General features: G+C 43.5%; 1 protein-coding gene across 4 annotated transcripts in view; it reads left to right on the top strand.

The window, feature by feature from the left end:
* The window catches only part of LOC143280205 (uncharacterized), an 81,951-nt gene that overhangs the window by 49,519 nt on the left and 17,512 nt on the right, over positions 1 to 14,920 (top strand). For 3 of the 4 annotated variants that reach the window (XM_076584825.1, XM_076584827.1, XM_076584824.1), the window contains 6 exons: positions 1,466 to 1,597; positions 1,960 to 2,051; positions 2,675 to 2,776; positions 4,049 to 4,186; positions 6,040 to 6,093; positions 7,479 to 9,591. In XM_076584825.1, coding sequence (XP_076440940.1) covers positions 1,466 to 1,597; positions 1,960 to 2,051; positions 2,675 to 2,776; positions 4,049 to 4,186; positions 6,040 to 6,093; positions 7,479 to 9,591 — 2,631 coding nt within the window. The remainder of the gene's footprint in view (positions 1 to 1,465; positions 1,598 to 1,959; positions 2,052 to 2,674; positions 2,777 to 4,048; positions 4,187 to 6,039; positions 6,094 to 7,478; positions 9,592 to 14,920) is intronic. The other variant, XM_076584826.1, reaches the window with a different exon arrangement.

Raw genomic sequence — 14,920 nt, 5'->3', positions numbered from 1 at the left:
TTCCAAGCTCACCCCACCATTGCAGCTGCAATGCAGTTTTTGTGGACAAGCCCAACAACAACTTAGTGCACTGTCAAAACAACATTTCATTCACAAAATGCACATGTTAACAAAAACATGCTCAATCCCCTTGAAAACACTGGTGAACAACATAGAGGCTAAAGCCAGCTAGCAAAAAGCACCGAGTGAGAATACATCTGAATGAGAAAGCGAAACTGAACATGCTCACTGACATATCAAAATATCCTTAGTTGAAGGGAAGCAACTGGATGTGAAGATAAACTTGGAATTCACTTCCTTGTTTAGTCCTTCACAGTTCTTTTCTGGCATCTTCTAAAACAAACCTGAAAGACATTCCTTTCCAGGCTGTCTCTGTGTACTTGTCACTCCATTCCATGAGCTGTTTTCTATGGATTTACATCTCTTTTTTCCATGTGTTTGGGTGGAGGGCTGACTTGCATTAGACTTCAAGAAAAGATTTTAATTTCTAGATTTTTGGTTCTAACTCTTTGTTTTCATTATTCTTCTTGTTACTTGCGTCCCCATGGCATTGGGGCTGTAAACCTATTGACATTCAAGATTACAGCTATATTCTCTCTGTCTCTGTATACACCCATGGCATTGGGCTGTAAACCTATTGACATTCAAGATTACAGCTGTATTCTCTCTGTCTCTGTATACACCCATGGCATTGGGCTGTAAACCTATTGACATTCAAGATTACAGCTATATTCTCTCTGTCTCTGTATACACCCATGGCAGTGGGCTGTAAACCTATTGACATTCAAGATTACAGCTATATTCTCTCTGTCTCTGTATACACCCATGGCATTGGGCTGTAAACCTATTGACATTCAAGATTACAGCTATATTCTCTCTGTCTCTGTATACACCCATGGCATTGGGCTGTAAACCTATTGACATTCAAGATTACAGCTGTATTCTCTCTGTCTCTGTATACACCCATGGCATTGGGCTGTAAACCTATTGACATTCAAGATTACAGCTATATTCTCTCTGTCTCTGTATACACCCATGGCATTGGGGCTGTAAACCTGTTGACATTCAAGATTACAGCTATATTCTCTCTGTCTCTGTATACACCCATGGCATTGGGGCTGTAAACCTGTTGACATTCAAGATTACAGCTATATTCTCTCTGTCTCTGTACACACCCATGGCATTGGGCTGTAAACCTATTGACATTCAAGATTACAGCTATATTCTCTCTGTCTCTGTACACACCCATGGCATTGGGCTGTAAACCTATTGACATTCAAGATTACAGCTATATTCTCTCTGTCTCTGTACACACCCATGGCATTGGGCTGTAAACCTATTGACATTCAAGATTACAGCTATATTCTCTCTATCTCTGTACACACCCAAACTTTACCTACCCCCTCAGATCCAGGATATGAGTGGTGGTACCAACAAGTTGATATTAACTTATTTTTGTCACCAGGGGCTGAGGACAGTACCAAGTATAATGACCGGCGCATGACGGGCATGGCGCCTGGTCCCTTCAAAGCCTCTACTCAGAAAAAGACAGTGCGCTCACTGGACATGATGCTGCCAGCCGTTGACCAGTGGTTAGGTCAGTGTGCGGCTGCTGCTGTTTTATCTGTGGGCTGTGTTGCTCTCACAGGTCCTGGAATTGTTCTGTTGAATGAAAAATCCATCAGGTTGATTTCTAAATGTAATTCATTCAGCTCAGTACTAGCTGTTAGTGCCTGGAAGATTGCCATGTGCTTCAACATTGCATTTTCTGTGTAACTGTGCTGTCATGGAAAGCCTGTGTATCTGCCTTTGGATGTTTTATAGAAGAAAATAAGTGACTGTACTAGGGGCTGGATAGAATTGTGTGAAAAAAATCATAAGCTGCTTTGTGTCTCAAGGAATGAAGACTGATTTGCCTGGGCACAGTGTTGATATTGTGTGTGTGTGTGTGTGTTTCAGACAAGTGTCGCAAGCAGCTGCTGGCCTTTTTAAGCTACATGCAGAGCAATGAGTACATGGACAGCGTGAAACGGGAACGGGACTTAGAGCTGGTATGTACTTTGGTACTGTGGTGCAGCGTCAAGGAAAAAGATGGAATCTGAAATCTATGATTTTTTTTTGGTGCTTTTTTTTTTTCCAATGACTAGAACACATATTATTGTTTTGTTCTTGGAGTAGATAGATTGTAACAGTTTTGTTTTGTCTGAAATTTATTTTGCTGTTATATCCACCCAGACTTGTTCTTTCTGCTTATGTGATTCATCTGACAGCGGCCTTGTCTGGCTACCTCATTTACAGTATGAAGTCAAAATGTGAATAGATATATCCACAGTTGAGGATTTCAGCTGAGAGGTCAGTTTGAATCACTTGACAACCTTTTCTTTAGTTGTTATATCCTTTTTCCTCCACTGTGAGTAAGCACTGGTAAAGTTTTGATTACGCTTCCAAAACAACCAGGGTCTGTTATGTTCACTGCTTTTTTTTCTACAAGAAACAACATGTTATTTATGTCATGGATTTTATTTGATGCAATGCAATCTACGCTTGAAGTATACAAGTATACAAGCTGTGTGTTGGGGCTGTAGACTTCATGCAAAGCTGCAGGAAGTGTGAGCCTTTCCTTGTGGTGCCACACACACCTTGACGTCAGCTGGCGGTGCTTGTTCTGCTGCAGGCCCACCACCAGGAGCTGAAGAGGAAGAAGGCCATGTTTGAGAACGAGATCAGCCAGCTGCAGAAGAACAGCATTGGCCTAATCAAGAAACGCATCGGCGAGGTAAGGATTAGCCTGTTGTCCTCCTCTCACCATCATCAGAGCTGTTCTCTGTTTCTGTCAAGAGTTTGTATCTGGTATGTATGTCTCTGTACTATAGGGGGAATGGACGAAGTGCTATTCAGCACACTAGTGGTTTGGTTTGTATGTATATGTTGTTTGAGGGGAGGGGAAGGGATATTTGGTGTCATGTAATGTACCCTGTCAAACTGATACAAACTAGGCCTACCTGTTTGCTCTCTGTGGGCCAGATTTTATGGTTAACTTTGTACTTAGACATTTTACTGGTTTCCACTGTTCTAATGTTTCTGCGTGTTGGAAAAAGACCAGTACTGGCCATGATTGTGGTTGTGTGCTTAGACTATGCCACCCTGTGATCACTGGTGAGTGCAAGAGCTGTAGTACATGGTAAATGGTTGGGCATGCAAAAAGGCTGGTAGACACGACTTGCTGTGAAACATAGCACTGACAGTTACAGTATTCTGCTACCAAGGATGACCGAATGTGGCATCAGCATATGCAGGAAAAAAATGTCTGCTACATTGATAAGGATGAGAGCTGTTCCAAGAAATGTTTGGACAGTGTGGTCTCAGTGTCATGAGAAGTATGTTTTTCTTGCCCACAGTAGCCATTTTCTCATGGGTAGGGTCACTGAAAATTATGCGCAGAAGTACACACAAATCGGAGAGGTTTTTTCCCAGATGCTCGCTCCTCACTTGCACATGTACAACACACACATAAATGACATAGAATACACAGGCACACACAAGCAGAAGTGAGAGCTTTGCCACAGAAAATGCACACAGACAGTCCGGCCTACTGTCCACTAGTGTGTTGGTCATTTTCCAAGTGCCACCTTTACATATTTTTTTTTTTAACAATAGATGCATGCTTGAAGTATAACAGAAATTCTCCCGTGAAAACAAAACTATTGAGGGATTTTTTTTCCTCTCATCTTCTGAAGACAGAAATATCTGAATTCGATTTCCTTCATTTGCAAGTCACCAGCCATCCCTTCATCTTCCCTCCACCCCCCACACCCCTACACCCCCCCACAGCAGGAAGAAAAGACTTCTTTTTTTTCTTTTCTTTTTTTTTTTTAAAAGAAGTAGGGTTTGATGATAGCCTCCTCCCACACCCCACAGTAGAAGCAGGCTGTGCTGTCTGCATAGAGACCAGGCTCTTTAACCAGCTCTTAACATCTGTTATGTGTTGTCTCTGCTCTCTCTCTCCCTCTCCTCTCCTCTCCTTACCTGGGGTGCATGGGGAGAACAGTTGGGCATCGAGGCAAAGACCCCCTCAGAGCTCCTGGGTCACCACCAGGTGATGAGGCAGCAGCACCGAGACCTGCAGTTGCAGAAGACCGAGCTGCAGCAGGAGATTCAGTGCCTCAAGTCGGAGCAGCTGCAGCTGGTCAGTGCTCACAGGCTGTGTGGTGCTGCTGTGCTGTTGCCTGTGTATCGCACTCTTTCCATGTCTGTGTGTGGAGTGATTTCTGTTTGTGCTAATAATAGCTGTGTAATGTCTGGAGTGCTTTTGAATGTCCGTGTCTGTTTACAGTGTTCAGTATATGTTTACTAAGTAGTGAGTGTATACAGTGTATTTACCACACGTTAAGCAGCTGTTCCCTTTGCAGTCACCATGTATGCTGAGTATTTTCTTAGTTTCCAGCGCTCCAAACACAAACTTCTGTTTCAGGATCTTTGAAATGTATACTTTATTCTTGTGACCTTGTTCATGTACACAAAAAGTACAAAAGAACTGGTCTGTGGGATTTGGGGAAAAAGAAAAAAGATATAACTGCAAACCTGAACACAAGTCTGATTTTTTGACTCACTCCATGCCAAGAGTTTTTGCCCTTGCGAATCCCTGGAAACCCAGGGTTTGTATAGGATGGGGAAAAAATTCTCACAATAGAAAATAAACACCCAGACAATTGAAATTTAGTATGTGTATGCATTGAATGTTGCTCCCTATTTGTGCAAAAAAAATAATAATTTACTCACCATTTTCTTTTTGATCGTGGTATCCATTTTCTATGGGTTTTTTTTTTTTTAAGCATTTTTGCATCCATCAGAAAGGTATACCAAGTGTCTTTGAACAGTTTACAAATGTTCCACATCACATTCTAACACTATTTGAGGAACTGAAGACCTAGTTCGTGCAATGAAGTATGAACAGTTGGTGGAGAAAGTTGAAATTCACACACACTTACAAATTGTTGCCTGTACATATGGGAGGGGGGGGAGGGGGGAAGGTTCACTGTACACAAAAGTCGGACAAAGCTGGTGTGCCAGAGAAGGGATGGGCCAGAGGGGAAAAATGCAAACTGTCTGTCCAATCACTGGTAAAAACACCAGCAAAATCATCAGTTCCCTCAGTGATTTCGTTGTCAGCGTCAGACTCATTTGCTGGCACATTTTCCTGACTTCCCTCTCCACTGTGAACACCCTCTCCGAATCCATTTCCATTTCATCAGGATCTGGTTCAAAATCACTATCCGACGAATCAACATTATCTCCTTCAACATCAGAGCCTTCAGCTTGGATCATTTCCCAAGCAGCTTGAACGCTGAGTAACATTTCGCCTCTCCTACTATGTCCAACACTTCATTGCGACGCCATCTTGTCAAACAACTTGCAGCTGAACGAGGGTATGCTTTGTTACCATCTGCTAATGAGCGTGTCACTACACACACAGCGTGTGTGATTGAAAAGTTGGTTGGAGAGAATTAAAGCATCATCTCTGCTTTCGAGTTTCATATCCAACACATCGCTCAAACAGCGTGAATTTTCAAAATCCAAATCCGCATATGCGGACATTGGCATCTTTCACTTCGTCCGACGGCATCCACATATGCAAACAATGGCATTGAGAGTTAACCACTCAGTTAATCCATCGGCTCTTATTGAAAAGGAGAGGATTTCAATTAAATCAGCAGCAGGCATGTTATTGTGTTTTAGTGTGAAGGGTCAAAACAGATGAATGTCAGAACTGATTGTGCTGTCATTGTCTGTCAGCAATTTGATAACAGATAATAGATATGTATACATCATGAGGCAAAAGTGATACATTTTTCATTACTGTATATATATATATATATATATATATATATATATATATATATATATATATATATGTCTTTGGGCTCTGAAGAGGTTGATTTATCTTGTGAAAACTTTTTAAAGCATATTTTTTTGTTTTTTCATTGATGATGTGAAAAGAAACTTTTTCTTTAGCAGGACCTGTCTTGTGTTTGTGTACAGGTCAATGCACAGAAGATGCTTTCAGAACAGAATGGAATGGTCAGTAATAGAAAGGTAAGCCAAACCAAAATTCCTTTCTTTCTCTCTCCTCTCCTTTTTTTTATTCTTCTCTATGTAAGTTTCTCCTTCTCTGCTGTTCTGCACTTGTCCATTCCTTTTAGAGTGTGGTATCAGTTTCTGATACAAGCTTGATCTCCAGCATTGGTAAAAACAATATCCATAGCAGTATATATTTCTGTAAATGTTGGCATATAATGGTGAATGCTGTGAAGTGAAGGTCAGGTTGTGAAAATGTGTGTGTGGGTGATAGTGTTGGTGAAGGAGGAACGTGGCAGACTGTCTGTCAGTACAGTGTGTGGGTGATAGTGTTGGTGAAGGAGGAACGTGGCAGACTGTCTGTCAGTACAGTGTGTGGGTGATAGTGTTGGTGAAGGAGGAACGTGGCAGACTGTCTGTCAGTACAGTGTGTGGGTGATAGTGTTGGTGAAGGAGGAACGTGGCAGACTGTCTGTCAGTACAGTGTGTGGGTGATAGTGTTGGTGAAGGAGGAACGTGGCAGACTGTCTGTCAGTACAGTGTGTGGGTGATAGTGTTGGTGAAGGAGGAACGTGGCAGATTGTCTGTCAGTACAGTGTGTGGGTGATAGTGTTGGTGAAGGAGGAACGTGGCAGACTGTCTGTCAGTACAGTGTGTGGGTGATAGTGTTGGTGAAGGAGGAACGTGGCAGACTGTCTGTCAGTACAGTGTGTGGGTGATAGTGTTGGTGAAGGAGGAACGTGGCAGACTGTCTGTCAGTACAGTGTGTGGGTGATAGTGTTGGTGAAGGAGGAACGTGGCAGATTGTCTGTCAGTACAGTGTGTGGGTGATAGTGTTGGTGAAGGAGGAACGTGGCAGACTGTCTGTCAGTACAGTGTGTGGGTGATAGTGTTGGTGAAGGAGGAACGTGGCAGATTGTCTGTCAGTACAGTGTGTGGGTGATAGTGTTGGTGAAGGAGGAACGTGGCAGATTGTCTGTCAGTACAGTGTGTGGGTGATAGTGTTGGTGAAGGAGGAACGTGGCAGATTGTCTGTCAGTACAGAGTGTTGGTGAAGGAGGAACGTGGCAGACTGTCAGTACAGTGTCCATGAGGTCATGAGGGTCTGGGTTTAAATCTCAGTCTCTCTCCTTTTCCCTTGTTTTACTGGGAAATCATTGTGAATGATGAACCAATGTCCAGTGAGCAGCACACACTTGGGGCACTGAAAAAGAACCCATGGCAACATAAGTGCTCTCCTCAAGCAAAATGTTGTTGTTGAAGAAATCCACTGTGATAGGTACAGAAACATGTATGTATGCATGTACTCGAGGCCTGACTGAGGCATTGGGTTATGCTGCTGGTCAGGCATCCAAATGCCTAGCGGATGTTGTGTAGTGTTTATGTCCATGCTGTGTTGACAGAACGGGCTGGTGCACCCAGTAGAGACCCAGCGTATCCTGCATCGGGAGGTGCTGTCAGCGTACAGCAACAACCAGCGCCTGGTGATGCAGGTCAACCAGCTGGAGCAGGACATCCAGCGCCTGGAGCTCATCAACAATCAGTTAATCGCTGCTGATGCTTCCGCTGCCACTGCCCCCACTTCCATCCCTGCCCCAGCCACCATTCCCTCCCTGTGTGAGGCACCCAGCAAGACCAGGGCGGGAAGCAGCAAGGGGACCAAGCGCAAGTCTGGAGGAAGCCCTGTGGTGGCCGAGAGCGGTGTGGTAGTGATGGCTGACGGGGAGCGGGGAAAGAACAGTGGGAGTGCTGAAGCCTCCAGCGAGAAGCTGAGAGAAAAGCTGGACATGAAAGAGAACCTGGAAGCGTATAGCCGCCACATTAACAAGCTGAAGAGCGAAGTCACTGCTCGCAGCAACGGTCTGGACACCACCTCACTAGCAGGACCGGTCCCTGCAGTGACCCAACCATCAGGGGAGAGCAGCTTGGCTAGCCAGAGCCAGGTGTCGATGACGAGCAGTGTGAAACAGGAGGTGAAGTTCCAGCCGCCTGATCTCAGCATCAAGGACCTGCTGGAGAAGACACGCATGCTGCCCAGCGGTGCTGTGAAAAATGAAACAACCATCCCACAGCCGGTCTCCTCCACAGCTGTCACTGCTGCCTGTGCTGCGCCTGCCCAGCCCTGTGTCAAGTCCGAGGCCCGGGAGGTGCTGAATGGCTCCAAGAGACGCAAGATGATGAACGGCCTGACTGTGCCTCACTCCCGGGCTACCCCGACCAGTTGCTGTCACTCCCTGGCCACAGCCAGCCGGGAATCCCTTCCTCATTCCACCCTCTCAGGCAGTAACTCATCCTCATCCACAGTCCTGTCATCCATGCTGGCCACACCACCTGTCTCCCAAGAGAGGAAAACTGCTGGCCCCTGGGCCGATGAACGCCTCACCCTAGCCCATGATCTCATCCGTTTCCACGAGATGGCCGGCACCCCTGTGGTCAGTTCTGTGGAATCCATTCTTCCTCCCATTGTCAGCAGTAGCATTGACGCTGTGTTCTCCTCAGCAGTGACCAGCAGCATTGAAAGCCACCGCCTGCAGAACAATTACTCCCCCATCAGTCGTCCCAGCAGTCAGAGCAGCACAGAAGGCACAGAGCCCCCCTTGTCTTTGTCGTCAGCCACAGCCATCAGTAGACTGGCTCAGGCCTTCACCTCCCACAGCTCAGGGGGCCCTGGCTCTGCCCAGCCATCCACCTCCGTGGTGGGGAGCAGGTTGGGTTTGCTGCCCAACTGCACCGTTCCCATCACAGTCACTGTGGATGTAGGGGCCATGTCTGGGGGCTGTGTGTCCACGCGCTCCCTCTTAGGCAGTCATGTGGTGGCCCGCGCTCCCCATCACTCCAGTCACAGCAGCAAGGCAGCAGCAAGCACAGGCAGCAGTGCCATTCTGGCGTCGACTCTAAGCAGCAGCAGCAGCAGATTGCAGGCAGCCCCGTCTGCTGCCAGCACACCTCCAACCCAGGTGGTGGTGCAGCAAGAGCCCAAACCACAGCAGGTGGTCATCCAGTCCGTCCCTGCCCCTGTCCGACCCCTGACCCCCCGCTCCAAGGACAAGCACGGGCACACACTCTCCTCCCAGCCCATCCGTGTGGAAATACCCCTCCCTCCCGTGTCCACCACTACTACCCCCACCATCATGGTGCCAGTTTCCACAGCAGTCCATGGGACCAGCGCCTCAGGGAACATCAATGCCCTTCTCAATGGCACTGTCAGTCAGACAGTGACACCGTCAGTGATAAAAAGCCAGTCCCACGGGAGAAGCCAGCGATCACGCAGCACTACCCAGCCCCGCCAGCTGCAGCCAGCCGTGTCACGATCCCAGCAACAAGTGGTGACCATGTCTGCCAATGGCTCTGTTCCCATGACAACCTACTCTCAGCAGGAAATGGCCAAGATTCTTGGGACCTCCGTTCTGGCCCCCTCATCAGTGGAGGCAGCAGGGTTGCCAGTGGGGATGGTGAATGGCGTGCCTCACCCTGTGAGGTTCGCTGCCATGCCACCCGCTGTCAACGGACAGAAAGGTGAGTGGGTTTTGTCTTGACCCAGCAGCCTTATGGACACACTGATACCTAGAGCAGTTGTTGAGGGCAGTGAAAGGATGGAACTGGCTGTAATGTGAATGCAACATGAAATATGCCATCATGTCAAGTTTCGTTCATGTCATGAAGGAATGCAGCTTTTGATGAGTTTTGGAGAGAAAAAAAAGCTTTTCATTTTTATCCCCTGTGATCTCGAAAGCATCTTCCCCATCATTGTTTTTATCACTAGCAGTTTGATTGAACCCAAAGGGTCATTCTTAGTGCTTGGCAAGACTGAGGAGGAGGTTGTGCCATAGAAGGAAGTTGTGGAGGAGGATAATGAATAAACAGCGTAGTGCTGAGATCATCCTCTTAATTGGCAGAGGAGCTGAGCATCATATACTGTGCTGTGTGGGACAATACTGAACTGTCACCAGTCTGTCTGCTGTGAGCTGGCAGCTTTTGTGGCAAAATGTATGCTAGGAATAGGATGCTGAGTGTCTCTGGGTCATGTCCAGTCTCCACTCTTTTTACCGAATCTGTGCTTTCCACAAAGCAGACTCTAGAACACCTGACTTCCTTTTCACTGTCATTCTGTGGCCAGCTGTTTACTCTTACAACCAACATACACCGTCTTTTTTTCTTTCTTTTTTTTTTTCTGTTCACTGCATTTCCACTTCACTCAGTTAAGCTTATGTCTTGCTTTACTTACTGAATCTTCTTATTCTGTGACACCTGAGGATGCCACCCTAGATTGATTTCCACTGTTGCTTGCCTTTGCTGGCTTCCCCCAGGTATAACCATGTGGGGTCATTTAAGTTTTTCCTAATTGTTGTGGGCCATTTCCCTCTGAAGTTGGCAATGCAGCTAAGGCTCTGTCTTTGTCTGTTTTCCCAGAAACATTATGAGTTGAGAAGAATCGGTAAACTTTGTGAAAATGCTACCTTTTTGGAGCACATGTCATGGGCAGTTTCATGAAAATCTTCTTCTTCTTCTTCTTCTTCTTCTTCTTCGTTCGTCGGCTGCAACTCCCACGTTCACTCGTATGCACACGAGTGGGCTTTTACATGTATGACCGTTTTTACCCCGCCATGTAGGCAGCCATACTCCGTTTTCGGGGGTGTGCATGCTGGGTATGTTATTGTTTCCATAACCCACCAAACGCTGACATGGATTACAGGATCTTTAACGTGCGTATTTGATCTTCTGCTTGCATATACACACGAAGGGGGTTCAGGCACTAGCAGGTCTGCACATATGTTGACCTGGGAGATCGTAAAAATCTCCACCCTTCACCCACCAGGCGCCGTCACTGTGATTCAAACCCGGGACCCTCAGATTGACAGTCCAACGCTTTAACCACTCGGCTGTTGCGCCCGTCGTTTCATGAAAATGACTTTTAAGCTGCTTTTTTTCTGTACTTGCAAATTGTTGCTAACTTACAGCCAGTGTCCTCCATTCACTTCTCATACACATTATATAATTCTAATTGTGATTTGCAAATTATATCACAAGCTTTTCATAGTTTTAACCAGAAAATTGTGTAGTGGACTGCAATCATCATTTGCAGGTAAGATAGTGAACAGAAGTGTTGATTTTGCAGAACTTTTGAAGTGCTAGCAGATCCAGCACTGTACAGAACATTAAAGATGTTTTATAATATTGTAGTCTTGTGCTTGTATTTGATTGATTGTTGTCATGTCACAGTGGGTTTGATTGTGTTGCATGAAGCACAAGACCCAAGTGTAACACCTTTCTTCTCCCCACCTTCATTCCCAAATGTCTCAGGGTTGCATGTAATCTAGCATATGTTGGAAATAAAGCACTATAAAATAAAATAAAAATTAAAAAAAGGAAGGAGGGGGATGTGGGGGTGGGGTTTTTCTGGAATGGAGAAATTTGTTTAGGTGACATCCAGGAATTTACACTTTTCTGTTGTGTCAGCTCTCTCTCTCTCTCTCTCTCTCTCTCTCTCTCTCTCTCTCTCTCTCTCTCTCTCTCTCTGACTTATGGAGCTTTTGAAACTGTTGAAAAGTGACCTAATAGTAATACATTAACATTAAAACTGGGAAAAGTTGCAGCCCCCTGGCCTAAAACCCCTATTCTGCTGGTCATGTTTGTTTTGTTTTTTTTGGGGGGTGGGGGGGGGGGGCAATGTGAGGGAGGGAGGTGTAAAGTTAATGCTAGGTTTCTGGCATTTGCTGGGATAGTCTCTTCCACCTCTGTTATCTCTGTGTGTTTCTTTCTGTTGTGTGTGTTTCTGTGCATACACCTGTTGTTGAAATGCACTCCCCCAAAATGTTTTGATGTCAATGGGGATATCTGCTTTATCTCGCCTTTGCTTCTTTAACAGCAAATATATGATCAGTACACTGTACAGGAATCAGCTTTAGATTTTTTCCCCCAGAAAGGCTAGTGCTCAGACCATCAATTAAAAATAAAATTAGTGGGAGGAAAGACAGTATTACTATTAGTGACCTTGTCTAACTTGAGATATGACCCTCAGTCAGAGCCCGCAGTGTGTAAAACTGGAGTTAAGGTTTAGGAGTTCTGAATATTGAAATTTGAAGGTTGGTGGAGGAATTCCTGTTACAACTTACAGTGATTGGATTTTTTTTTTTCTCCTTTTCTGTCCCCCCCACCCACACCCCTCCCTCCTCTCTCTCTGTCTCTCTCTCTGTGTGTGTCTCTGTCTCTGTCTCTCTCCTTTCTGATATTCAATCAGGTGTGATTGTCTGATATGGAGTATACAATACTTTTCTTTTGATTGTGTTTGTTTTGTCTTTGTCCCTGTGGAACACTAGTACTGTGCCTGTGAATAACTTCAATAAGTGCTGGTGTTTCATATACAGTTATCAATGCTGTGCACTTGTGGTTGCCAGTCTCATGCATTTGTGTGGTGTGTGTGTGTGTGTGTGTCGTTTTTTTGGGTTTTTTTGGGTTTTTTTTTTAATATTGCAGCATGGAACATTGACATTTAGTATGACAGAATGATAAGAAAGTATATTTATTGAAATTAAGAGGATTGTTGATTGTTTAAATATTTCAAATGAAGCTGGTGCATGCTCTTGCCAGAGTAGGTAATTTTATTTTGAAGTTAAGATTTAAAAATCAAATTTTTATCAATTGTCAGAATTATATTCTGTATTTCCTGTGGCAACTGTAGCCTAATGAAATTGTGGTTGATTTTTCTGTAAAAGATTATATCCCATTTACTTTGCATTATGATTTCTTTGCTGTTTGATTTATGATGTGGGATAAATTATTGTCAGTATTAACTATTTACCTGGTGAAAGATTTGTGATGGGGATAGATATTGTTAATATTACTTACATACCCAGACCTGGCCAATTTGTTAGGGGATTTTGGCTCTTCCTAGTCAGTGTATATTGGCCAGTTCAGTCACATCTTTCATAATTTGTATGCTCCTTAGTTTGCCCAATTTGATGTATCGCTCCTTCGTTTCTGTCCTGTAGTGGGTATTCCCCATTTCTTTCTTTCTGTTTTTTCCCTTGCACTGTTTGGTTGGATTCATTGCCAAGCTGTGGCATGGAGCTGCCTCAGTTCTGTAACTAACACGATAACAATGTACATTTTTGCTACAGCTTGTCCCTTTGTTTGGCGCTTTTTTTTTTTTTTTCCTTTTCTTTAAGATTTGTACAATTGTTTCACAGGATCTGAGTTAGTTTTGGTCTGTCACTATCAGCTATCCTGTATACAACTGAACCTCTCTCTTTGTCTTTCCAACTTTGGTTGTGTGTGTGTTTGCATGGTAGTATTTGGTTTCTCTCCATGTTCTGTTTCCCCGGCACACTATTTAGTAGGATTGCACATTCATTGAATAAGGGTGATATTGCTTGACAATTTCCACATCTTGTGTGTATGTTATTTTTCATGAGTGACTCTTCCATTGTGTTCCAACAATTTTGCTCATGTGTACATATTTTGTGTACAGTACTTGAGTTTCTGTGATTATTGTCAGAATGTTGCTTTTGAATTTGGAGGAACTCTTGCTTACTGTTTTAGTTGAATGCTTTAGTAATGAAAAGTTACTTTGTCTTTGGTAGTCCGTATTCCCAACAAGAAGAAGATATGTTGTCATGTTCGCTTGCCCAAATTTCCTGACTGGAGAGTGTTGTGTGTGAGGTTTGACCTATTTTTGTAACAGTTTGAAACAATAAAGACGATATTGATGTTTTTATCTGCTTATGTGATTCATCGTGTTCTTGATAAGAGAATGTTCTTTGCACAGTACAGAGGAAAAATCCAAGTCTTCTAGTGTTATTGTTTGATATGATAATATTGATATTGTCATTTTATTTCTAAATTTTCATGGCCAGCAACATAGAAGTTCTGTAGTATTCTAGTAGAAGTAGCAAATTTATATAAGATGAATTGATTTTTGACATTTTCAAATAGTACATCATTCACACTTTCTGCAGCAATAAATCTATGTGAAATGAATTGATTTTTGACAATATCAAATATATTATTATTCACTCAGTCATAGTGAAACTAAACAAGAATGATTGGATACTGTTTCGAAACAGTTAAATGTAACATAGTCTTGCGTAAACTGGCATATAATAAGATATAATCAAGAAATAAGTGTCGACTTCTCAATATGAATATATAGATGTTTATATAAAAATGTGTGCTTTAACGAAGTACACGTAAACTGTAATAAAACTGTCATTCAAAAAGTTTGTTTTTTTTGCCTATGTCCATCACTTTGTGCAGAGAACTTGTGTGTATTTTAGTCATTTATCCCATGTTCTTGTGTACACAGTTTAAAAGTTCCTTTTATTTCACAGTGCCTGTGAAAGTGTCAGTTGTGTTGGTCAGTGCATCAGTGGTGTCTGTAATTTTTCCCCATCAGTTTTGAAAATATTGAATCTTATATGAGGTTTCTTTTTCCCCACCTCATATTTGACAGTAGTCCCATGACATTGATTAAGTACTGTCATGAAGTGACAAAAATTTGCAAAGAGATTTAAATAGAATCAACATGTCAATTGTCATACTTTGGATATGGTTCAGAACATCTTTTTCTTTAAAAAAACAAAACTTTTCTGTCAATGGGAGTTTTTTTTGTTTGTTTTGTACTGATTTGATAAAACCACTAAAAGCAGATAAACCAAGTTCCTGATGTACAATATTATGAATATATGTTAATTTGATATCCCTTGTAACTAGTTTTGTGATTTCTTAATCAGTTTGTCAAGTATGGAGTTTATTACAGACATTTGAAACCAGATGATTATTCAGCAAGACTGTGAGGGAAAATAACCATCACAATCCTCCAGACCTGTTTAACCAATATTATTGGGGA

Source organism: Babylonia areolata, chromosome 3, assembly GCF_041734735.1.
Source record: "Babylonia areolata isolate BAREFJ2019XMU chromosome 3, ASM4173473v1, whole genome shotgun sequence".
Classification (NCBI taxonomy): Eukaryota; Metazoa; Mollusca; class Gastropoda; order Neogastropoda; family Buccinidae; genus Babylonia; species Babylonia areolata.
This window is presented reverse-complemented; position numbering and strand designations above follow the sequence as displayed.